Genomic DNA, 24,724 nt, shown 5'->3' on the forward strand with positions numbered 1-24,724 from the left:
AGGTGCACTTGAAACTCCAGAAACTGATGTCCTTGGCACAGTAATTGTTGTTGTCGTTAAGGTGCTAAGTCATGTCTGACTCTTCTGTGACAACCCCATGGACTGCAGCCTGGCCCATTACAGCCCAATCCTCTGTCCATGGGATTCCCATGCAAGAATACTGGAGTGGGTTGCCCTTTCCTTCTTCAGAGAATATCCCCAATCCAGGGATTGAACCCACATCTCCTGCTTGGCAGGCGGATTCTTTACCCCTGAGCCACCTGGGAAGCCCTTAGCACTTAATACTTGAACTAAATCCCTGCTGTTGCCAATGTAGCCAAGTTGTAGCTGCTGTGACTGTCTTTGGACTCTAACATTGGCTCCTCCCTAATCGTCTCCTGGCACACACATCCCTACAAGAGGATTTGCAGTGATTTGTAAGCCAAGTATTGGAGGTCGTTTTTGCAGATGATATTTGTCGTATTCTGCCTGCAACACAGGAGACGCAGGTTCTGTCCCTGGGTTGGGAAGATCCCCCCAGAGGAGGAAACAGCAACCCACTCCTATTCTTGCCTAGGAAATCCCATAGACAGTCTGGCAGGCTACAGTCCATGGGGTTGCAGAATAGGACACAACTGAGCATATGTGTCAATTGTTTCCAGGTTTTGTCATTCTCTGGCTTTGCCACTTAAAGTAAAAAAGTAAAAGTAAAGTGAAAGTCACTCAGTCGTGTCCATCTCTTTGCGACCCCATGGACTATACAGTCTATGGAATTCTCCAGGCCAGAATACTGGAGTGGATAGCCTTTCCCTTCTCCAGGGGATCTTCCCAACCCAGGGATTGAACCCAGGTCTCCTGCATTGCAGGCAGATTCTTTACCAGCTGAGCCACAAGGGAACACATTTTTTTTAATCGTGAATTCTTTAATATTTTCATAGTTGCATTGTTCTGCATTTAATTCCTTGATGTACACACTGAACACCCATTTTAATTACGAGAAAGTTACTGACACTTGAATAACCCTCACCTTACTCACTGCTTTGAAATTCGTTGTTATCCAACAGAAACCTGTGTGCACACTCAGCTCTAAACCTAAACTCAATTCTGCACTGTCCAGGGTGCTCCAGTAACAACATTTTGTTTGCCGTATCTTGAAATGATCCTAAAGATTAAAAAAGCCTAAAGGTGCTCAAAAATTTCTGCCTGTTCTTTTAAATATATTTTTTCAAATGAACTTGAGAATCCTTGCAATGAGTTCTAGACTATAACAAATTCTGTCATCCTGTTAATTTGAGGTTCTTTTGAATCTAGATGTTGATTTAGTTCTCCAAAGTTGCAGAGTCCTCACTAAGATTTCCCTGGAATATCCGTGTGTTCAGGCTTCCCACATGGCTCAGTGGTAAAGAATCAGCTCCCCAATGTAGGGGATGCAGGAGACTCGGGTTCAATCCCTGGGTCGGGAAGATCCCCTGGAGAAGGAAATGGCAACTCACTCCAAAATTCTTGCCTGGGAAATTCCATGGACAGAGAACCCTGGCGAGCTGTAGTCCAAGGGGTTGTAAAAGAGTCGGACACGCCTGAGCAACTAACACTTTCACTTTTTCCAGGCATCTCAGGTTAATGAATTTAGCTCTTTTCTACGCATAGGAAGATGCAAGAGTCTGGGCTTGTTGACATCACTCCTTTGATAAGCACCTTTGCTGTCTAGGGCTGGTATCCTGTTCTTTCCCATCCTGAGTCCCCATCTGGGTGCACAGATGGGGGTGGCTGCAGTGGCTGAGGGCTTGGCAATGAGCCATCTGTTTCCATCCTGAGTCCTCTCGTGGCTCATGGCAGGAGAGGGCAGCTGCCGCGACTATGGTAGCAACATCTTTTGTTTACTGATATGGCAGTAAAGGATTTTCATCCACAAGGAAAATAAGGAGACCGAAGCTGAGATTGACACAGCAGTGGAAGTGCGGAGCCTTAACCACTGCACTCCCAGGGAAGTCCCAAGAAATCATTTAGCCTTAACTAGAATATTCAGTTCAGTTCAGTTCGACCCCATGGACTGCAGCACGCCAGGCCTCCCTGTCCATCACGAACTCCTGGAGTTTAGATTCATGAAGACTAAAGATCAATCAGAAACAGATACCAAGGAGCGTGGGACTTGAGATACAAATTAGATCCACACTAGGATCTGCCAGTTCCTGAAACAAGTGGGACAGAGCTGGAAGCAGCCCCTAAGCCTCCTAGCCCAATGGGATGGACTTTTGTTGGAGGAGTGGGATGAGAAAGCCAGGGCAGTCGTTACTAATTGATTACTGTACTCTTCCCAGCCAGACCTGGATGTGGCCTCAGATTTTCTTAAACAGAGCTCCAGAATTCCAGAACCAACCAACTGGAGCTGGACATCAAGATGAAGCCTGACCCAACAAAACTATAACTCAAAAAGATGCATGCACCCTATGTTCGTAACAGCACCATTCACAATAGGCATGACATGGAAACAGCCTAAACGTCCACTGACAGCTAAATGGATAAAGAAAATGGAGATATATATATATATATGCACTGAGATCACTGCACATGGTGACTGCAGCCATGAAATTAAAAGCCGCTTAATCCTTGGAAGGAAAGTTATGACCAACCTAGACAGCATATTGAAAAGCAGAGACATTACTTTGCCAACAAAGGTCCATCTAGTCAAGGCTATGGTTTTTCCAGTGGTCATGTATGGATGTGAGAGTTGGACTGTGAAGAAAGCTGAGTGCCGAAGAATTGATGCTTTTGAACTGTGGTGTTGGAGAAGACTCTTGCAGTCCCTTGGACTGCAAGGAGATCCAACCAGTCCATCCTAAAGGAGATCAGTCCTGGGTGTTCATTGGAAGGACTGATGCTGAGGCTGAAACTCCAGTACTTTGGCCACCTCATGTGAAGAGTTGACTCATTGGAAAAGACCCTGATGCTGGGAGGGACTGAGGGCAGGAGGAGAAAGGGATGACAGAGGATGAGATGGCTGGATGGCATCACCAACTCGATGGATGTGGGTTTGGGTGGACTCCGGGAGTTGGTGATGGACAGGGAGGCCTCAGATCAGATCAGTCGCTCAGTTGTGTCCGACTCTTTGCGACCCCATGAATCGCGGCACGCCAGGCCTCCCTGTCCATCACCAACTTCCGGAGTTCACTCAGACTCACGTCCATCGAGTCGGTAATGCCATCCAGCCATCTCATCCTCTGTCGTCCCCTTCTCCTCCTGCCCCCAATCCCTCCCAGCATCAGAGTCTTTTCCAACGAGCCTGGCGTGCTGCAATTCATGGGGTCGCAAAGACACAATTGAGCAACTGAACTGAACTGAACTGATATACACTGAAATGCTACTCAGCCACAAAAAAATGAATGATGCCATTTACAGCTACATGGATGGCCCTGCTGCTGCTAGTCGCCTCAGTCGTGTCCGACTCTGTGCGACCCCATAGACGGCAGCCCTAGAGATTACCATACTATGTGAAGTAAATCAGAAAGAGAAAGACAAATATGACATGGTATCACTTATATGTTAAATCTAAAACAGGACACGAAAGAAAGTGAAAGTGTCAGTCGCTCAGTTGTGTCCCACTCTTTTGCGACCCCATGGACTGTAGCCCGCCAGGCTCCTCTGTCCATGGGATTTCCCAGGCAAGAATACTGGAGTGGGTTGCCGTTTCTTTCTCCAGGGGATCTTCCCGACCCAGGGATCGAACCCGTGTCTCCTGCCTCTCCTGCATTGGCAGGTGGATTCCTTACCACTGAGCCATCTATACATAACAGAAACAGACTCACAGGAATAGAGAAGACTTGTGGTTGCCAGGGGGTAAGGAGGCGGGGGAAGGACAGACGGGAAGTTTGGGATTAGCAGATGCAAACTATTAAATAGAGAGAGGAAAAACAACAGGGTCCTACTGTACAGCCCAGGGAGCTATATTCAATATCCTGTGATAAACCATAATGGAAAAGAATAGCAAAAAGAATATGTATGGATAACTGAATCACTTTGCTGTACAGCACAAATTAATGCATTGTAAGTCAGCTATACTAAAATAAAACAATAAGTTTAAAGAAGCTATGACCGAGAATGTTGGAAAAACTAATATACATATATCAGCATTCTCATTTATTTATTCTGCCGATGGAGACATAAAGTGCTTCCATGGATCAGCTGTAGTAATTGATGCTGCTATGAAAATGGGTGTACAAATATCTTTGAGATCTTGCTTTGAATTCCTTTAGGTATACACCTAAAAGTGTAGTTGCTGGTAATTCTAAGTTTTTTGGTAACCACCACAGTGTTCCTTAGGGCTTCCCTGGTGGCTCAGATGGTAAAGCGTCTGCCTGCAATGCAGGAGACCCGGGTTCGATTCCTGGATTGGGAAGATCCCCTGGAGAAGGAAATGGCAATCCACTCCAGCACCCTTGCCTGGAAAATCCCATGGACGGAGGAGCCTGATAGGCTACAGTCCCTGGGGTCGCAAAGAGTCGGACTGAGCGACTTCACTTCACAGTGTTCCTTAGTGGCTGCAGCATTTTAAACTCCCACCAACTGTGTACAAAGGTAACAATTCCTCCACACCCTCCCCAACACTTGTCTTTGTCTCTTTGATAGCAGCCCTTGCGATGGATGTGAGGTGGCACCTGCTTGTAGTTCTCCGTTTGTGTTTGCCAACGATTAGTAACGCCGAGCATCTTTTCACGTTTGTTGGCCACTTGTATATACTTTGGAAATCATGTCTATCCAACTCCTTTGCACGTTTTTTATTGTAACGTTAGTTTTCTGTTATTGGATTATGAGTTCCTTATATATCCTTACATTGTTTCTGTATATCCTGAATATTAACTCCTCATGTTGTTGTTTAGCCGCTAAGTCGTGTCCAACTCTTTGCAACCCTATGGACAGTAATTCTCCAGGCTCCTCAGTCCAAAGGGTTCTCCAGGCAAGAATACCTGAACCGAGTTGCCATTTCCTTCTCCAGGAAATCTTCCCAACCCAAATGTTGAACTCGAGTCTCCTGCATTGGCAGCCAGATTCTTTGCCACTGAGCCACCAGGGAAGCCCAACCCCTTATGAATAATTTTCAAATATATTCTCTCATTCCCTCAGTTGCCTGTTTTTTTTTTTAACTCTGTGTATTGTGTCCTTTGATGACTTTTAATTTTGATGCAGTCCACTTACATATTTTTATTTTGTCGCCGGTGATTCTGGTGTCACATCCAGGAAATCACTGCTGACCTTTGAGGACCTACTTTATTGATGGGAGACTGTGTTTAATGTTGTGTGGCAGTCTGGGTTGGGGGGAGTCTGGGGGAGGATGGATCCAGGTACAGGTATGACTGAGTCCCTTTGCTGTTCACCTGAAACTGTCACAACATTGTTTGTAAATCGGCTATACCCCTAATATGAGTAAAAATTTCAATAAAAATAAATAAATACATAAAAAAAAAGAAAGCATTGCCAAACCCAATGTCATGTAGCTTTTGCCCTGTTTTGTTCAAGTTTTATAGATTTTGCTCATATGTTTACATATTTGATCAGTTTTGAATTAATCTTTGTATATGGCATAAAGTGAGGATCCAACTTTATAATTCTATGAATATTTATGGCATTTCTTCCTGTTTCTCCCCCAACCTTGGCCATTACACAAGCTTCCCACTCTCTTCCCATGTGGATGCCTCCACCGAAGCAGCTGTCTGCACCTGGAGTAGACAGCCATGAGGTGGCGCTGTTGTCTCTTGTGAATATTGGTGACGCTAAATCTACATCAGCATAATTATGGAGTGGGCTTCCGTGGGGCTTCAGTGATAGCTCAGTTGGTAAAGAATCTGCCTGCAACGCAGGAGATCCCGGTTCTATTTCTGGCTCTGGAACATCCGCTGGAGAAAGGATAGGCTACCCACTCCAGTGTTCTTGGGCTTCCCTTGTGGCTCAGCTGATAAAGAATCTGCCAGCAGTGCAGGAGACTTGGGTTCAATACCTGGATTGGGACGATCCCCTGGAGAAGGGAAAGGCTACCCACTCCATTGTTCTGGCCTGGAGAATTCCAGGGACTGTACTGGGTCGCAAAGAGTTGGACACGACAGAGCAACTTTCACTTACAATTATGGAATGTGCTGCGATGCAGGAGACCCAAGTTCGATTGGATCAGGAAGATCCCCTGGAGAAAGGAATGGCTACCTACTCCAGTATTCTTGCCTGGAGAATTCCATGGACAGAGGAGCCTGGCGAGCTACAGTTCATGGGGTTGCAAAAAGTCAGGCAACGACTGAGACCGAGCGACAAGCACAGACAAGGCCTTTCCATAGGCCTTCGCGTCACTTGATCCTCTCAGTGACCCGCAGGAGGAGGTAGTGAGTCACAGAGAGGCAAAGTTGCTTACCCAAAGTCACAGAGCTAGGAAGTATCAGAGACAAGATTTGATTCCATAAGCTAGAGGCAGAAGATTTCTGTAGTGAAATTGTAACACCAGCTGTCCCTGCCTGGGGAAAGGCTATTTTTTTTTTTTTTCTTTTTTAGATGCTTCCTACCCTTTAGGTGTTAAGATGGTTTTTCTTCTATGAAATATGGAGAGAGTAGATTCGTGGTGGCTTTTTGTGTCCTTAGTAACCACAATTAAAAATTCCTGGAAATTCTCTAGAGTTCCAGTGGTACAGTAAAAGTACAGCACAGGGATAAAGTGATTTAATATAAGTATATACACACATGTACTTTTTCAGAACCTCTTTCATTATAGATTATTAGCATTTATTTAGATATTTATTTTTAAAAATTTAAATTATAGTTTATTTACAATATGATATTAGTTTCAAGTGTATAGCATGGTGATTGAGTTATACATACATATGTAATCTGGTTTTTTTTTTTTCAGATTCTTTTCCATCTATGTTTAAAGAAAACAGGCCTTTTTGAATCAGGAGTTTGTGACAAACCACAGCAAGGTGCTTGCATGGCATTAGGACATTAAAAAAAATTAAAATATGTGCCCGTGGCTGGAGTTCTGTGCTTCCACTCTAGGGGGCACAGGTTCGATTCCTGGTCAGGGAACTAGGATACCGCATGGACAGTGCACAGCCTAAATTAATTAATTACTTAAATTAATTACCCCTGTAGGTAGATATTTGTGGCCTCCACAATACACTATAGGATTCCTCTTCTAAATAAAAGTAAAATTGTTTTTGTACAACACCACCCACATGTACAAATGTAAGACCATCTTCCCAGGAATAATTGCGCAGTCTGAGTTTAATTTCCATACATTTTGCTTTCCTGATTTCATAGGATCAGAGTCACCTCTTTAAGCCTCCCAAAATCACATTAATTGGATCTTTTAAGGCCCATGTAGCTTCCCCAGACTGTCTCTTGCACTTCAAAATTTAGTTGTTGAGAGAATGCTTCCGGCCCAAAAAGTCTTAAGAACTCCCTAGTTCCTATGAGATAATGGGAGGTGGACTCATTGAAAAATAAGCCATGAAAGAGGTGCATCCAGGTATCAGGGATGTGAGTCCCCTGGTAAGTGGTTCTTCTTTTGTGTTTTTTTTTTTTTTTTTTTTGCCGACCTGCCCCTTCGCAGCTCTCAACACTACAGCAGAAGCGAGTGGGTCCCCGAGAACCACAAGCTGCTGTGGGGGAAGAGGGACCTGAACACCTGGAACACCCCCTCCCCCGCCAGAACACCCCCACAGTGACTGGGGACCAACAGTACCCCTGTGTTTGCAGGCACGATTGCCCCTCCCTTAAGTCAGGACCCAGAGGTGCATCCAAGCAGAGCCCCCTTGTTGCCAGTAGACAGCCCAGTGAGGCAAGGCTGCGCTGAGATGTGGGCTCTGCCTTTACTGCTGGTGGCCCTGATTCTGCCAAAGGCACAGTGAGAAGCAGCCTTGTCGCTAGGCTCCCCTCGCCGCCTGCCCAGGCTTTGCTGGACACAGAAGTGTCGGGTCATCACCCAGCTCACCTTCCTCTGGTTTGAGATCCACACTCCCAGGGTCTAAGCAGCAAAAGCTGACCTAAAGAACAGTTTGCTCAAGAAGCAGCCAGAGCTCAGGTTCCTGTATCCTGGACCTTGCCTCTGGTCTCTTTGTTGCTAACACAAACTTATCTCCCATCTGTGCATCCCTCCAGGAAACTGGAATCCCAAGACCTCACAGAGTGTGTGAAGAGAAGGAGGGAGGCAGAATAAGGCGGAGCAGAAGACACCTAATGCCCAGATCTTGGTTTTAAAAGCCACGCTCCAAACAAAGAAACCAGGCCTTCCTGGAGGAGTAGCTGATTCACAAGGAGGCAAGATTCACAAAACAGCCAGGACTTCCGATTCCTGCTGAGATCTGACCCCATCATTTTTTTATTATTATCCTTATTACTTTCTGTTTTGTGAAAAGGTAACATACGTTTATAATAACTTTTTAAAAAGCACACTGCTGGAAAGAGTGCACAATTCAGAGTAAGTCTCCCTTCCCTTACGTCAGTGAAGGGAACAGGACCCATCAGTAGAGAGAACGGAGCCACACACAGCAAGAGAAAATCCATCAGCCTCACACAACCAGAGATACTGCTGTTTGGCTTGTCCTTTTTGTCTATCAAATCCACCCCCCCACCCCCTCCACATCTTTCCATCAGCTTAAGTGACTCAGAGCGAGTGTTTTTTCTCTCCCGAGAGCCTTGACTGAGATCTGCTTTAGCAGCTCGATAACATAATTGTATCACTTCGCTAAATTAACAATCCTGTGTACACCAAGAATCTCCATAAACACGATGTCATTTGATGCTTATCCTCACAGGTGCACTGGGAGATGAATAGACAAGTAAAATGAACACCTGTCCCATTTTATAGATGAGAAAACAGACTTAGAGAATAAGGAATGATGTGCAGAAGGCCATGGCTGTGAAGCAGGAGCCAGGCATCCTGGAGCCCTGAGACCATCGGGAACAGTTTTCACTCCCTCCCATCCTCTCCAGGCCTCACTCAGAGGCACGTGTTCTGACTGGAGACTTAAATATAAAAGCTGTACCTATAAAACTCTTAGGAGAAAACATAGGGCAAATAGGCAGAATCCTGGTTTTGGATATGGTTTCTTAGATACGGCATCAAAATCACAAGTAACAAAAAATACATGAATTGGACTTCATAAAAATTTAAAACTTAAAAAAAAACCATTTTTGCAGTATCTTACTAGGCCACTGTCAAGAAAGAAAAAAGCCTACATAATGGGAGAAAATATTTGCATATTATATGTGTAATAAGAGTCTAGTATCCAGAATACATAAAGAATTCATGCAGCTCACCAACTAAAAGACAATTCAGCTTAAAATGAGCAAAAGACTAGAATAAAATTTCTCCAGAAAAGTTATACAAATGGCTCACAGGCATATGAAAAGATGTACAACATCATTAGTCATTAAGAAAATGCAAATCAAAATCACAATCGGATACTACCTCACACCCATTGGGATGACTTTAATTTTTAAAAGGAAAATTGTTTTGGCAAGGATGCGAAAAGAATTGAAATCCTTGTACACTGCTGGTAGTAATATGAAATGGTACAATCGCTATGGAAAAGAATATGGAGGTTTCTCAAAACATTAAGCATAGAATGGCCATATGACCGATGTCTTTGTCAGCCTGGACTGTTGAAATACCACAGACTGGTTGGCTTTTAAACAGCAGAGATTTATTTCTCACAGTTCTGAAGGCTAGAAAGTCCACAATCAAGACAATGACAAATTCAGTGTCTGACGAGAGCTACCTCCTGATTTCTAGATGGCTGTCTTCTTGCTGTATTTTCACATGGTGCAAGAGGCCGGAGAGCTCTCAGGATCTAAGGACACTAATCCCATTCATGAGGGATCCATCCCCCAGACCCAATCACATCCAAAAGGCCCCACCTCCAAATACTGTCACATTGGGGATTAGGTATCAACACGTAAATTTGAAGAGAACATAAACTCTTAACTTGTAGCACCCAGAAATTATACTCCTAGGTATCAAATACCCAAGTTAAAAATGTTTGTCCACATAAAATCTTCTTTGCCAATGTGTACAGTTCTATTCATAGAAGAACTCTATTTATAACAGCCAAGAGGTAGAAACCATCCAGATGTCCATCAACTAATGACTGGAGAAACAAAACGTGGGTATGTCCACATAATGGAATATTCTTAAGTCATAAAACGGAATGAAGTACTGGTATGTGCTGTAACATGGATGAACCTCAAAAATATTACAGTATGTCAAGGAAGCTGGAAATAAGGGCCACATATCAGCTCATTTAATTTAATGAAATCTCCAGAACAGGCAGACTCATAGGTACAAAAAGCAGATGCGTGGTTGCCGAAAGTTGTGGGGAAGGGGGAAGTGGGGAGAGGCTGCTTAATGGGTACGGGGTTTCCTTTTGAGGCGAAGAAGTGTTCTGGAACTAGAGAGTGGTGATGGCTCAGCACACTGGGAGTACATGCCACTGGACTGTCCAGTTTAAAATTGTTACAATGGTGAATGCTATGTGAATATCACCACAGTAAATTTAAAAGGCTTGCTGGTGGACAGAATGTGGGATGAGAAAGTAAGAAGAAAGTCAAGGCTCTCTTGGGCTTTCTTAAGGAGTTGTGGACTGGAGGAGCCTTAAGCACTGACTGCATGACAATCTCTACCACACCCATTCTCTTCTTTGTCTAGGCATGCTGGTTCCCACCCCAGGGCCTTTGCACCTCCTCTCCCACGTGCCTGGAAAGATTGAGATCTGCATTTATTGACAGAGAGGGATGTTCATTTTCTAAGTGGAAAAGTAGGTCAGTTTTTTTTCTATTCATGTTCATAGAAACAGATGAACACATTCCACGGAATAATTTTATTAGCACAATGTTTTCAACTGCAAGTAAGAGAAAACTCTGGGTCGGTGGCTTCACAATGAGGCCATGCTATTGTACCAGTAATCAGTGTCAGTTCAGTCGCTCAGTCGTGTCCGACTCTTCGCGACCCCATGAATCGCAGCACGCCAGGCCTCCCTGTCTGCTTTTCAATTCCAAATTCATTCTTCCATAATAAATGGAACTGTTCAGGGATCTCTGGCCATAAGCCACAGAAGCTGTCTTTGGCTAACTTAAGCAAAAGGCAATAAACTGGAGGAAAAATGCGTTTTCCCAGAGTTCAACGGAGGCTTCTCGGTAATAGGACTGCGTTAACGTTGTCTCATTTATACTGAGCACGATGCTGAGTTTTCTCAGTAGAGGGCGCTAAAGGGACACTGCAGGAGGAACAGGCCTTCCTCACTGGTTCTGGCAGTTGCACAAGGGGTCAGCTGCACAGGTATGAGACAAAGCCTAGGTAGCAGTGAGTCAGATGGTGGGATTCTCAGACCCTGAAGAGGGCTTTGTGACCCAGGAAAGATTTCCTGCTCTGATCTCAGGGAGATTGCGACTCAACAAGCTGACCTTCGGTGCCAGCGCCCCTAGTGGTGAGTGGTCTAACTGCAGCAGAGAGAGCCAAGCTCAGGGTCCAAGTTCAGTCAGTTCAGTCGCTCAGTCGTTTCGGACTCTTTGCGACCCCATGAATTGCAGCACACCAGGCCTCCCTGTCCATCACCAACTCCCGGAGTTCACTCAAACCCACGTCCATCGAGTCGGTGATGCCATCCAGCCATCTCATCCTCTGTCGTCCCCTTCTCCTCCTGCCAATCCCTCCCAGCATCAGAGTCTTTTCCAATGAGTCAACTCTTCACATAAGGTGGCCAAAATACTGGAGTTTCAGCTTCAGCATCATTCCCTCCAAAGAACACCCAGGGCTGATCTCCTTCAGAATGGACTGGTTGGATCTCCTCGCAGTCCAAGGGACTCTCAAGAGTCTTCTCCAGCACCACAGTTTAAAAGCATCAATTCTTTGGCGCTCAGCTTTCTTCACAGTCCAACTCTCACATCCATACATGACCACTGGAAAAACCATAGCCTTGACTAGATGGACCTTTGTTGGCAAAGTAATGTCTCTGCTTTTGAATATGCTATCTAGGTTGGCCATAACTTTCCTTCCAAGGAGTAAGCGTCTTTTAATTTCATGGCTGCAATCACCATCTGCAGTGATTTTGGAGCCCCAAAAAATAAAAACCTGAGTCCGGGTCCAAAAAGCTGAGCAAATCCAGGTCCCATAGATGCCCATCTTCCTGTTGCCACTAAAGCAAGCTTCATCAAATCCTTCCTTTAGGAAGAAAAGCTCCAGGTTTTCAAGGAAGGATCAGTACAAGTCACCTTCCCATACTTTGAGCTTGGTAGGAGAAGGAAAACTTCCCAGGTGGCATTAGTGGCAAAGAACCTGCCTGCCAGTGCAGGAGACCTAAGAGACCTGGGTTCCATCCCTGGATTGGGAAGATCCCCTGGAGGAGGGCACAACAACCCACTCCAGTATTCTTGCCTGGAGGATCCCATGGACAGAGCCTGGAAGGCTACAGGCCATGGGGTCACCAAGAGCTGGACACGACTGAAGCAACTTAGCACACAAACGCGAGAGAAGGAAAACCACGGGTTTTAGGAAACAGACACCAACGTGGGGCTTGGGTGCCCTACTTTCCTAAAGTAACTCCATCATCTTAGGGGCACAGTCAAGAACAGAACCCCTGGATCAGTCTCTTGGACCCTGAGGTCAGAATTCTGACTGCTGTTCACTTGGTTGTTCCATATTTTTGCTAAGAAGCAACTGTTTCCTATTCTCTGGGCTCCAAGGGGACCGCCACACCTACACGGGAGATGGTGGGGTGGTAGGACTGTGAATGAGGCTGCCCTTCCCCAGCAAGGGGCCGGCGCGTGACCCAGGCCAGACCAATCAGACACTCCCTTTCTGCAACAGGACCTCAAATAGATGGAGTTCCTATCACCTGAGTGGTGGTGCCCTGAACACCCTGTCTCTGTCAGATGATTGTTCAAGGCTCTCTTGCTGGCCTTCCAGCGCTGCCTTGGTTTCACCCTTTTTCTGAGTCCTCCAGCCTCCTTTGGACTCTGGGAATGCCTGTTATCCTTCCTGTCTATGCCCTTTTGCAAAGTTAGCCAAAATCAGCAGCTGTGGCTTATGGCCAAAGGCCCCCCGACACTGACAAATGGAAAAGAGGGGACTCTGGATCCACAGCTGGATATACTGGAGTGGAGCTGGAATACTGGAATACCGGAGTGGGTTGCCATTCCCTTCTCCAGGGGATGTTTCCAACCTCTGGTTGGAACCGTGTCTCTTATGTCTCCTGCACTGGCAGGCGGGTTCTTTACCACTAGTGCCAGCTGGGAAGCCCGTCATCCGCGACTTCATGGAGGAGTCTTTTTGCTGGTGGAGAGTGTGAAATATTATGAGCACTACCAAAATGTGACAGAGACACAAAGCCAGTCGATGCCCCTGGGGAAATGGCACAGCTAGACGTGCTGGATACAGGGTTGCCACACACTTTCCATTTGTAAAAAGCAAAACCCACAATATCGGTAAAGCGCAGTACAGCAAAGCACTATGAAAAGAAGTATGCCTACAGTAGTCGTAGAGGTAATAATAATAATACTAGCATAGCAGCACAGCTATCCTTTATGGTTGTTGGCCTTTTCCCCTAGATGTGTGTTAAGTGCTTTACATTCAGGACTTCATTTAAGTCTCATATCATTCCTATGAGGTCATCAAACTATATCCATTTTAAAGAGGAGAAAACAGGCTAGGAGACTGTGTGTAGTAGCCCCCCAATCCCGACCCCCACCGCCACATCCGAACCTGGCAAACAGCAGACAGTGACTAAGTGATGATGTCTTTCCCGGCCCCATAGAAGGAGGGTGGGCATGGCAGTGGTCGTGGTGGTGGGGTTCCCCTTGGGAGGGAGGTGCAGGCGCCGGCTCCTCGGGACGCGCGGGACCGAGGGTGTGTGTCGGGCGGGGAGGAGCCTCCGGGAGGACCTGGGCGGCCCGGCGTGGCTCCCGGGAGGGTGGGGCGGCCGCGGCGGGGCCTGACGTCTGGCGCCTGGACCGTCACTCGGCGCTCGCCCCGCCCCGCCGCGGCTGCAGCAGGCGAGTGGAGCGCCCGGGAGCCGCCGCCGCCGCCGCCACCCGGACTCGGATCGCCGCGCGCGCAGCCATGGCTTCGGGGCTGGCGGGTAAGGGGGCGCAGGGTGCGGGGGCGGCGGGAGGGCAGCTCCGCAGCACGGTCCCCAGCCCTGGGCTGAGCGGCCGCCCTCCCGTCTCACCCCACAGAGGCGGAGACCCGGCAGAGGCTGCTGCGCACGGTCAAGAAGGAGGTGAGTGCCGGGCGGAGGCGGGCGGCGCGACCCCCGGGGGAGGGGGCCGCCGAAACCACCCCAGGGAAGCGTCTCCAAAGGACGCGTGGCCAGCTGGGGTGGGGGGCCCATCTGGGTGGGGGCTAACCTCCCGCAGGGCTAGAAGCAGGTGAGTTTGGGGGTGGGAGTAGGGGGGTAGGGGGGCACTGGGTGTTTTTATGCTGTGTACGGGAGCAACTGCTGCTTGAGGGCCCCCAGGCTGGGGGGGGGGTGGCATACCTGGATGTGTCTCGGTAGGGTCCCCTCTTGTGGAAGAGCATGTGGGTGGGTCTCATCAAGGTGAGAAACGCACCTGGGGTGGAGGGGCGGGGGTTGCTGCTGCCAGGGCTTGTTGAGTCGGGGAAGCCCGGATGGGGCTGCAGGCAATGGACCAGACTTCCGGAAGGGGGGAAAATTCACTTTGGGAAAATAAAGCTTCCTGCACACACCCCTCCCCTAAATTCAGTCCTAGGAGCCATCCCTAGGAGCCAGGGGACCCCTCCCTGAGAGTCCCAGGCCAGTGGGTTAAGTCCACTTGTAGGCATGTGTGTGTGCTCTCCTGGCAGGCGGGGTCCCCTGACCCCCCACCCACCCGACTCTGGCAGGAAGGTGAGAATTAGTCAAGGTTCAGCTGCCCCTCTGACCCTTCACTCTCCATGGGGTTAGCCCAGTCTAGCCTTCAGAGTTAATAGTTCATGACTTCTCACAGAGCAAGAGAATCTATAGTGATGGGTGCCTAGGGAAGCATTTAGATACCTGGACTCTGTGTGTGTGTGTGTCTGTGTGTGTGTGTGCACGCACATGCCTGTGTGGGTGAGGACGTGTAGCTGTGAGTATGTGTATCTGAGCACATCCACGCATCTCCCTGGAGATATCTAAGTGTATCTCTATGTGTCCATGCATCTGTGTGTTTATCTGTTTTCTGATTATGATGTGTATCTGTGTGATGAAGGAATCTGTGAATGAGTGAGCCAGTGGCTGTGTCTGTGTGTGTGACATGGGATGGCATGAATCTGTGTGTGGATGAGTGAGGCTGCGGCCGTGTGTGTGTGTGTGTGTGTGTGTGTGTGCATCCCCCCCCATGTCACTCTGCATCCCACCACTTGGGACCCCATCAATGCCGAGGCTGCCTCACCTCTGCGTTCTGAGCACTCAGCTCTCGGCGGAGGGGGCTGGCCTGGTTCTGTGCCTCCGTGTGTGCTGAGGGTGTTGGTGTCTGGGGGCAGTGCTGACCACCAAAAAGGCCCTCCCCGCACGGTGGCAGCCAGCCAGCCACCAAGGGCAGTCTCAGAGCTGGGACCTGTTGCTGCCCCTCCCCCCTCGGGGAGCGTGGGCGTGTGTCTGTGTGTGTCTCCGTGTGTGGCACGTCCCGCTGTTGCTGAAAGGATCTGTTCCAGGCTGATTGCACATTCTAGTGTCTCTGAGTAAGGAGACATACACATGAAATCCCTCAGAAAGGCCCAGAACTTTTACGCTCACAGAGACCCCTGTGGGGACCTGAAGAGAGCTCTGTCTAGACCCTCTTTCCATTGAAAGCTACACATTCAGATGACTGTTTCAGGGGAGAGTGGGTATAGACCGCCCCCTCCAAAAGCCTTCAGAGTAAAAACCTGCAATTTTTGTGTTCGTTGTTTCATTAAACCCAGATGTTCTATGTTCTCTCCAGGGGTTTTCACCCAGAATGGCTGTGTTTTTAAGGAAATGGTTCCACTGAGGGTCGGGGGTGTGGGGGCCAGGGCTACAAGCAGAAGAGATTGTGAGCATGTTGGAGGGAGTGATTTCTGCTCTGGGCAGGCCTCCAGTTGAGGCCCTAAACCCAGCTCTGCCACCAGCTCCCTCAATGCCCTTACGAGTTCCTTCCCCTCTCCGGGACTCAGTTTCTCCATGTCTGGAGGAGAAAGCACTGGTCCAGTGTCCTTGGAGGTCTCATCCATGTCAGTCTGCTTTGAGCTATTGGCCAGGTTGTGGGGGACACTTTGCCTCTGGTGGTCGAGGGCTGCATTTTCTCCTGTGAGCCTCTGAGTTTGACGATTGGGATGAGCTTTCTGCCTGACTGGAGGCCAAGGCCATCTGGTCTAAGGGACCTTTGCCATCCCACTTGATGCCTGGGCAGGGGTGGGTGGGGGTGCAGAGGCAGACCTTGCAAGTTTGGGAAAGAACTCAAGTATCCATTGACCCTGAAATGCAGTCAGAGGGCAGGACTTTGCAAGCTGATGGCTGATTCTAAAATTTGCATTTCTCAGGGCTCATCATTTCGGTAATTAGTGCTTCCACTTCCTGGAGGCTACTCCAGGCTGTATCCTGTGTGCACAGTAATTTTATGAGGTCAGTGAGGTTGTCCCCATTTTACAGACACAGAAACTGAGGCTCACAGAGGAGGAGTGAGTTCCTCACGAGCACACAGCCCAGAAGGGACAGACCCTCCCAAGCCTGGTCTGGCATCAGAGCCAGGCTCTTACCCCCTAAATCACAAACACCCCCATCCACGTCTACACGGCACCACAATCTCAGTATGTGTGGGTGCTATAATTTCCATTTTACAGATGAGAAAACTGGCCCAGAGAGAGGGAGAGATGTTTCAGGGACACAGAACCAGTAAAGGGGAACAGTTTTCTGTCTCTGACCCCCCTGTTCAGCATGGGTACCCCCCCCAAGGGTATGGAGACAAATCCAGCCACACACACGCCCCCCCAAAGCAGACCTCCTCTCTCCTTTGCTTCCTCTGACCACCTCCTCGGGGAGCATCTCCAGTGGGAAGGTAAAGGGGAGCTCTTTGCTTAGAAACCTAGGAGTCAAGTCAAGTCTTCCTTCCCTGCACCCTCTGGGTTGCAGCCACATCCCTCCCTGTCACAGCCTCGCCCAGAGGTGCCTCCCATCCTTCTTTCTGGACTGGGGCAGCTTAACAGCGAGTTTCTGTAGATAAACCAAGTGGGTCTGCAAGCTTTTGTCTGAGCCATTGAAGCCACAAAGGCCAGCAGAGGCTGTGGGGCTGGAAGCGCTGTTGAGTGCTGACTCGGCCGGGCTCTGCAGATCCCACGGTGAACTAGATTGGCTGAGTCCTCTTGGGGCTGACACTCCAGTATGGTGGACAGACCCTGACAGACATCCCGGGGGTAATGTAATTAAAGGGGTAATTGCAGGCTGTGCACCAAGGTCTGGAGGAGAAGCAAGCATCACTTGGCATTACAAGAGCACGCATCCGGGAGATGTAATTGCATGCAGGTGGCTCAGGAAGGCTTCCTGGAGGAAGTGGTGTTTAAGAAACTGTGTGAAGGATACATAGGCTTTTTAGGTGAAGGTATGAGGTAGCGAGAGACAGAGGAAAAACAGTTCCTGGCAGAGGGAACTGCACACGCAAAGACTTTGTAGCTGGAGGGAGAACCACAAACTTGGAGGAATGGGCGCGGGGAGGTGGGGAGGGGGGACTCGGAAATGGCTGGAGTGCAGAGGGCTGCATGCAGAGGGGGCAGAGCATGTGGTCCTATCGTAAAAGCAAGAGGAAAGGAGCAGAGAGGACCTGAGGAATATGGAAAGAAGAGGGTGGAGCTGAAACTGATTGCCCGTCAGTTGTGCAATCTCGGACAAGCATCTGTCTTTACCTTCACACGTGTCTGGATTCTAGTTTATTGGTAATGGGGATGAAAATTACTCACCTGTCAGTATAAACCATGTGAAAACACCCACCACGTTAGCCTGAGCTTCTCCAGGACAGGAATCTTTTTTTTTCAACTGTCTCCCTCCCCAGGGACAGCTGGGGACAGGATGGCCTCAGCATGATTTCCTCCAGTCAAATCCAGCCACTCTCTCCTGGCTCCTTCCTGGCTCCCTTAGCCCTCCCCTCTTTGCTCCTCCCTGCCTCCACCCCTTTAATTTTGTTTTGGTTCCCAGAGCAGCAGGGACTGGCTTCCCGTTGCCATGACGACTGCCATTAAAGGAGCCAGCCACGTGACACGGGTTGATAACGGAAGCAAAGTGACTAACTGCGTTGTTTTCCTGCCTCTTGGCTGGGCCTGCTTGGCCTCTTAACCAAAGGGGAGAAGGCGGGGGCTTGTGGGTCGGCAGAGAGACCCCGGGAAAGAGGCTGGGGATGAGAGGAAGCCGCGTTTAGCTCTGCTCCCTGGAGCTGATGCGAGGGCTGTTCCGGGGGGGCCATCATCACAGCGGCTGAGCCGGGCTTGTTTGGGGAGCTGAACCTCCCCGCCCCTGAGTGGGCCATCAGGGCAGGCGGGTGGGATGTGGTGAGAAGGTTGGAGGAAGTCAAGAAGGGACACAGGGGTGTTAGCCCTAGACCCTGCGGTGGCGTCCCTCTAACCCAGTGGCTCTTGAGGAAGGAGGGGGGACAATTTCGCCTCCCAGGTAGGGTTGCCAGATAGCACACAGGCCACACAGTTAAATTCAAATTTGAGATAAACAATGAGTAGTCTTTTGGAATAAATATGCATCGCTAAATCTGGCAGCCTTACCCCCCACCCACTGGGACATTTGGCAACGTCTGGAGACGTCTTCGGTTGTCAGAGCTGGAGATGCTCTGGCATTTGGTGGGGAGAGACCAGACATGCTGCTCAACATCCTGCAAAGCACAGCACAGCCCCCGTCACGAGGACGTTTCCAGCTCAGAATAGCACAGCTGGGCTGAGTGGTCCCTAGACGCTTACCTCCTTCACCCCTCACGACAGACAGCCCTAACAGGGAGACTTGCCACCTCCTCTGCTGGATACAAGAGGAACTGGAGACACGGAGATGGTCACACGGCTGGCCAGTGGAGAAGCCAGGATTCAGATCCCACTTTGCCAGGATCTGGAGGGCGGCCTCATGGCCCTTCATCCCAAAGGGCAGAGGTTGGGAACCACAAGCTTCAGCAGAGTCCCCAGAAGCCAGCTGGGGTTCCGATGTGTGTAGGGGGAGGACATGAGTCAGAAGAGGTCCCTGAGTCCCAGCCTGTGCAGCGCTATGAATGCCCGGCTGCAGCGTCTGCCCCCTCAGAGAGTGGGGAGCTCTGGAAGATTTGTGAGCAGGGGAGGGTCTTTCTTGGAGTTCTGCCTCAGGAGGTTTCAACTGGCAGCAAGGGCCGAGACAGAGCTTTTCTGCCAGTTCTTAGAAGGAAACTTCCTCTCTCCTTTCCACAAATATTTCTTGAGCATCTACTAGGTGCCAGGCACTGTTGCAGGAAGATTGAGAAACGAACAAAAACAACATCCCTGCTCACATGCTCTTGAGAAGCTGTGCTCAGTCGTGGCCGACTCTGTGCGACCCCATGGACTGTAGCCCACCAGGCTCCTGTGTGCATGGGATTCTCCAGGCAAGAATACTGGAGTGGGTGGCCATGCCCTCCTCCAGGGGATCTTCCTGACCTAAGGGTCAAACCTGCGTTTCCTGCATTGGGTGTGTTCTTTACCACTAGCGCCACCTGGGAAGCTCTATTGTGAAACTTAATAAATACATAATAAATACGTATTAGAAGCAGTGGGAGCTGTGAGAAAGATAAAGCAGGAAAGGCGGTGGAGCGTGGAGGGAAGCGTGCTCCAGAGGTGACCCTCAAGGGCGGCCTCTCTGACGGGGTGACTTGAGCAGAGTCCTGCCGGGCGGACATCTGCAGCAAGGGTGTCCCCGGCAGAAGAAACAGTGCACGCAAAGGCCTTGAGAGGGGCCAGCGATCCGCGGGGAGGCCAGCCAGGCTGGAGCAGAGTGAAAAAGAACGGAGGAGGAGGACACGGAACACGCGGCCGGTCGTGCAGGGCCTGTGGCCCTGGGAAGCTTCGGCTTTTACTCTGAGTGAGATGGAAGCTGGGTTGGGTGGGGGGGCAGGGAGGGGTTGATCACGAGAGGAGTGTGAATTCACCTACGCGTGGCTGCCAGATGGGCAGTACATGGAGGGACAAATGAGGATTCAAAGTGGTTAGGCAAGAGAGGAAACTCCTGTCTTATATTTTCTGAGCTTTCCATTCTTGGGCCGGAAATCACAGCCCCACACTCCCCCGCCGGGCCAAGCGCAGGTTCCAAAAACACTGGCCCAGTGGAAGGAATGACAGCAGGAATCCTGGGTGGGATATTTTGGGGGCGCTCTGATGCTAGCAGGGTTGACTCAAATCAGTTCATGTGTGTTGTGTTTTCAGGCTTAAGACGGCAGAAGTGCTCATGAATAATGCAGCCATATCTGCACGTGGCCCGGTTTCATGCTTGTTCTTGTGATCTGGCAATGCGGCTTCCTGGAGCTTTTGATAGTGGTGGGCTTGGGGACAATGTGACAGGGGAGTCGGGAGGGATGCTGGCTTTCCTGCTTAGGTGTAGTCTGCCCGGGTCCCCGTACAGTAACCTCCTGGGGGGCTCAGGAGAGGGTGCTGGTTGGCACGTGGGAAAGGGCATTTCCGCCTCCCCACCACGTTGGGCCCACAGTTGTTGGCTGCAGACCCCAGGATGGGAGGTGAGGACACCCGAGTCCTTGTCCCCACGCTGACCCTAATAATCTGTGGCCTCCTAGCAGGCCCCTTCTCCCTGTCTCACTCTCCTGCTTTCTAAGCAGATGCGGTCGGACAGCTCAGGGATTCTAAGAACCTCCAACCATCTGATTTGGGCGGCATCACTTTCCGAGAGCCAAGTCTCCCCCATGTTTTCTCTACTCTGAATTTGCCAAGTCTGTATTTAAGACTTATTAAAAAAAACTCAGTAGCTGATAAGACTTTAGAGAGCTTTCACTCAAGGGAAACAAGGGCTCTACTAAAGCCATTCTAATGGATTAAAGATTTAAAAAAGAAAAAAAAAGAACAGCATTTACTGGGCATTTTATATGAGTGACCTCACTTAAGTATCTCAGTGCCCCCTGAAGTGGATAAAATGTTCTCCATAACAGAGAAGGATATCGGGGCACAAGAGATGACCTTGCCTGCAGTCACGGAGATTGTCAGTGGTACAGCTTGGGAATTTGGCTCCAGTATCCTGCTCTGTATCACTGTGGAGCCCAAACCAGTGACCCACATGTGGTTGTGAGCGACGCCGGAAGCGTGGAGTTGGGGATAAGGCTAAGCTTTGAAAGCAGACAGCCTTGAGTTCAGGTCACAGCCCTGCCCTTTAGGGGCTGCGGGAACCTCTCGGACTTGAGTTTCCTCGTGTATCAGTCTGCTGGGGCATCATCTACCGCTCTGTTGTGCTATCATCGGAGGGCTGTTTGTGCAGGGACCAGGCACAGTGCTTGGCTCACCCACTTAAGAGTGAGATAGAACCCAGTTCAGCGTGAGAAGGACATTTTGCTCCCCTTTCTGGTCACACATCTGCTCCACTTGCAGGTCCCCTCAGCGTGGGATCGTGCTCTTCTTGGGTCAGCCTGGGGCAAAGGAGGTGAGGGGCAGGGCCAGGGCCACAGGAGGGGTGCTGTGGATGGGGAAGGGACGTGTTTGGGGATCCAGAGGGACTGAGCCTCCTGAGTAGGAGTCCGGGAAGCTGAGTCTTGACTGACGGCATCACCATCTTGTGGTGGGCAGCTGGAGCGTCCCTCTGTGTCTGGCCACTCTTCGGTCCCCAGTGGAAGTAATTCCTCTGCCTCAGGAGGTCGGAAACCCTTGTGAGCCTGCCAGCCCTGCCGCTTAGGCACTGTGAGCCCCTGGGTGAGGCGGCTAGGAGGGCTGGACTCGAGTGGGGGTGGGTGGCATATTTTCCTCTCTTTTAGTGGTGCAAGAAGATAGGAGATGAGTAGTTTTTGCTTGGAGGTTTATTTGGTGCTTTTTCTTTGCAAAATCTTGAAGGAATTCAGTTTCTGGGTGTTTGTAAAGGACAGTGACAGGACCTTTTGCAGTAGACCTCCATACAAAAATCGGATACCTGAAGCCCCAGGAGATCAAGAGGCTTGGTGATACTTTCAGTGTTCAGTGAATTCTCCTCTAATTATTATTTAGTGCATTATGTTGAAATAGAACATTGGAATTAGAGCAGCTATTATTTTTCTTTTTTAAAAAAAAAGAAATAAAGACATCTTTACCACTACCATTTATTAAACACTAAGTGCTTAGCTCTGGCTCATTTAATCCACAAAGCAGTCTTCCTTTAGGGTAGGTACAGATTGCAGTTCCTCTTTACTGATGAAGAAACTGAAGCTGAGAGGTTAAGAAACCAGACTAAGGAAGGTCGCACAGCTGCGAAGCAGCACAGCTGGGTATTTTAGCCAGCCCCACCCAATTCAAGTTGGATCATAACTTGCTAACAAAACTAGTTCAGTAAATAAATAAATCTACAAGTATAAAACAGAAAGGGAAAGAGAGGCTAAGAAGTGGATATATCGGTGCAAGGGTTTGGGAAGCTGTGGAGTGACCCGCTTTAGGTACGGCTGTATCCAGGGGTTCCAATGATGTCATCTCTCCATCTCCCTGTGCTGCTTTTTCTCTATATAAGCTTTATGCTCTGTCTGTCTCTATGGGGAGGTCGAGTGTTGCCCAGCCGCTCTCAGGGCACAATCTGCCAGCTTGGCATCAACAGAAACCAAACTTCCCCTTCCCTGTGGTTCTAGCGGAAGTCTCAGGATTAGATTTCATGGGACCAACCTGGGTCGTGTGCTCTTTTTGCGCCAGTGGCCGCGGGATGGATTCCTCTCCTCCGACTGATCAAGCCTGGGAGGGCAGAGTGTAGAGTCAGCCCTGTGAGAGTAAAGGAGGGGGCCCAGAGGAGAGTCGAGGCGAAACGTCCAGACAGGGGGGTGGAACTCCGGCCAGGAAACCACAGGCGTACACCTCGACAGCCTGAGGGCGCTGTGTTTGGAGCTCAGCCCCTCACGGTGGAAGTGACCGCTCTGATGCCCCGTGCCTGGCTGTGATCCCGGTGCTGCCTGGCGACCTACTGCGTGCAGGTGTCTGCCCAGCCAGAGATTTCTACTCCGGGGTGTGCAAACCCTGAAACTGTACGAACACTCTGTACTTGCCATACAGAGAGGGTATCCTCCCTTCTCCTCAGGACCCGTAAAGGATCCACAGCCCAAATACTCCAGTACAGTAGGTATTCTTCACTGTGGTTTTAAATAAATCTTTCACCAAGTTTATAAAAGAAAACACCCTGCAAGGTGCTGGGATACAAAGATCCCAGTACAGTTCCCCGCCCTCCACATGCTCAGAAATGGTGGTGTCTCCTAATTTCTAACCCAGTGAGTCTTCTAATAATAATAACAAGCCCTAATAGCAATCATGCTGCTGCTACTGCTGCTAAGTTGCTTCAGTCGTGTCCGACTCTGTGCGACCCCATAGACGGCAGCCCACTAGGCTCTTCTGTCCCTGGGATTCTCCAGGCAAGAACACTGGAGTGGGTTGCCATTTCCTTCTCCAATGCATGAAAGTGAAAAGTGAAGGTGAAGTCACTCAGTTGTGTCCAACTCCTAGCAACCTCATGGACTGCAGCCCACCAGGCTCCTCCATCCATGGGATCCTCCAGGCAAGAGTACTGGAGTGGGGTGCCATTGCCTTCTCCATAGCAATCATAGTGAGCATTTATTGGCCACCTACTGTATTCCAGACTGGCACTGTCCAGTGTGAACTACTAGCCTCATGTGCCTATTTACATTTAAATCAAGTAAAATTAAATTTAAAATACTGTTCCTCAACCTCACAGGGTACCTTTCATACTCAATAGCCCCACAAGGCAACTATACTGTATTGGACAACGCAGGGATGGAGCATGTCCAGAAAGTTCTGTCATGTTCTAGACAGCATGCTAAGTGCTTTATATCCATTGATGTACGTAATCTTTAAAAAATCCTTAATGAATAGGACCTACCCCTGAGGCAGGGATGTCGTTGTTCTTGATGAGTCACTAAGTCATGCCAGGCTCCTCTGTCCTCCGTCTTCAGAGTTTGCTCAAATTCGTGTCCACTGAGTCAGTGATGCTATTTAACCATCTCATCCTCTGCTGCCCCTTTCTCCCTTTGCCTTCAATCTTTCCCAGCATCAAGGTCTTTTCCATTGAGTGGACTCTTCACATCAGGTGGATAAAGTATTGGAGCTTCGGCTTCAGCATCAGTCCTTCCAATGAAATATTCAGGGTTGATTTCCTGTAGGATTGACTGGTTTGATCTTTTTGCTGTCCAAGGGACTGTCAAGAGTCTTCTCCAACACTACAGTCTGAAGGCATCAATTCTTTGGCACTCAGCCTCCTTTATGGCCCAGGGCTTACATCCGTACATGACCCCTGGAAAAGCCATGGCTTTGACTATTTAGGTCCTATTTATCATCCCATTTTACAGATGAGTAAACCAAAGCACAGAGGAAGTGAAGTACTTGCCCAAGGTCACAGGTGGTAAAAACCAGGATTCCACCCAACCCTTAGACACAGTATCTCACTGCTTTTCCTCCCAAGGTTTGCTGGAGGTGGCTACTCCATTTTCTGGTCCACACTGTGTGAACCATCTGGGAATTCCATTTCTTACTTTCCTGTGCCCCCTACACCTCCGAATTTCAGGCAGCCTTCCAGAGAATCTCGGCACCGTCTGGAGTCTGTGTGCACCTTCTTTA

General features: G+C 49.3%; 1 protein-coding gene and 2 long non-coding RNA genes across 5 annotated transcripts in view; 2 read left to right on the forward strand and 1 right to left on the reverse strand.

The window, feature by feature from the left end:
• Window positions 1-13,975: 13,975 nt before the first annotated feature.
• The window catches only part of SGSM1 (small G protein signaling modulator 1), a 73,137-nt gene continuing 62,388 nt past the window's right edge, over window positions 13,976-24,724 (forward strand). The window contains exons 1-2 of one of the 3 annotated variants that reach the window (XM_086346022.1): window positions 13,976-14,084; window positions 14,182-14,225. In XM_086346022.1, the coding sequence (XP_086202148.1) occupies window positions 14,066-14,084; window positions 14,182-14,225 (63 nt within the window). In that variant the 5' untranslated portion in view covers window positions 13,976-14,065. Of the gene's footprint in view, window positions 14,085-14,181; window positions 14,226-19,798; window positions 20,016-24,724 lie in introns of those variants that run through there. The other 2 variants (XM_086346023.1, XM_086346021.1) reach the window with 2 other exon arrangements.
• LOC147355663 (uncharacterized) lies at window positions 20,355-21,002 on the forward strand. The gene is made up of 2 exons (XR_015144023.1): window positions 20,355-20,467; window positions 20,764-21,002. It is a non-coding gene; the product is annotated as an uncharacterized LOC147355663 (long non-coding RNA).
• Window positions 22,208-24,643, reverse strand: LOC147355664 (uncharacterized). The gene is made up of 2 exons (XR_015144022.1): window positions 23,991-24,643; window positions 22,208-22,837 (listed from the first exon to the last, which is right to left on the reverse strand). It is a non-coding gene; the product is annotated as an uncharacterized LOC147355664 (long non-coding RNA).

This window comes from Bos grunniens, chromosome 17, assembly GCF_055505025.1.
Source record: "Bos grunniens cultivar Pamir isolate PY7600 chromosome 17, Bosgru_T2T1.0, whole genome shotgun sequence".
Classification (NCBI taxonomy): Eukaryota; Metazoa; Chordata; class Mammalia; order Artiodactyla; family Bovidae; genus Bos; species Bos grunniens.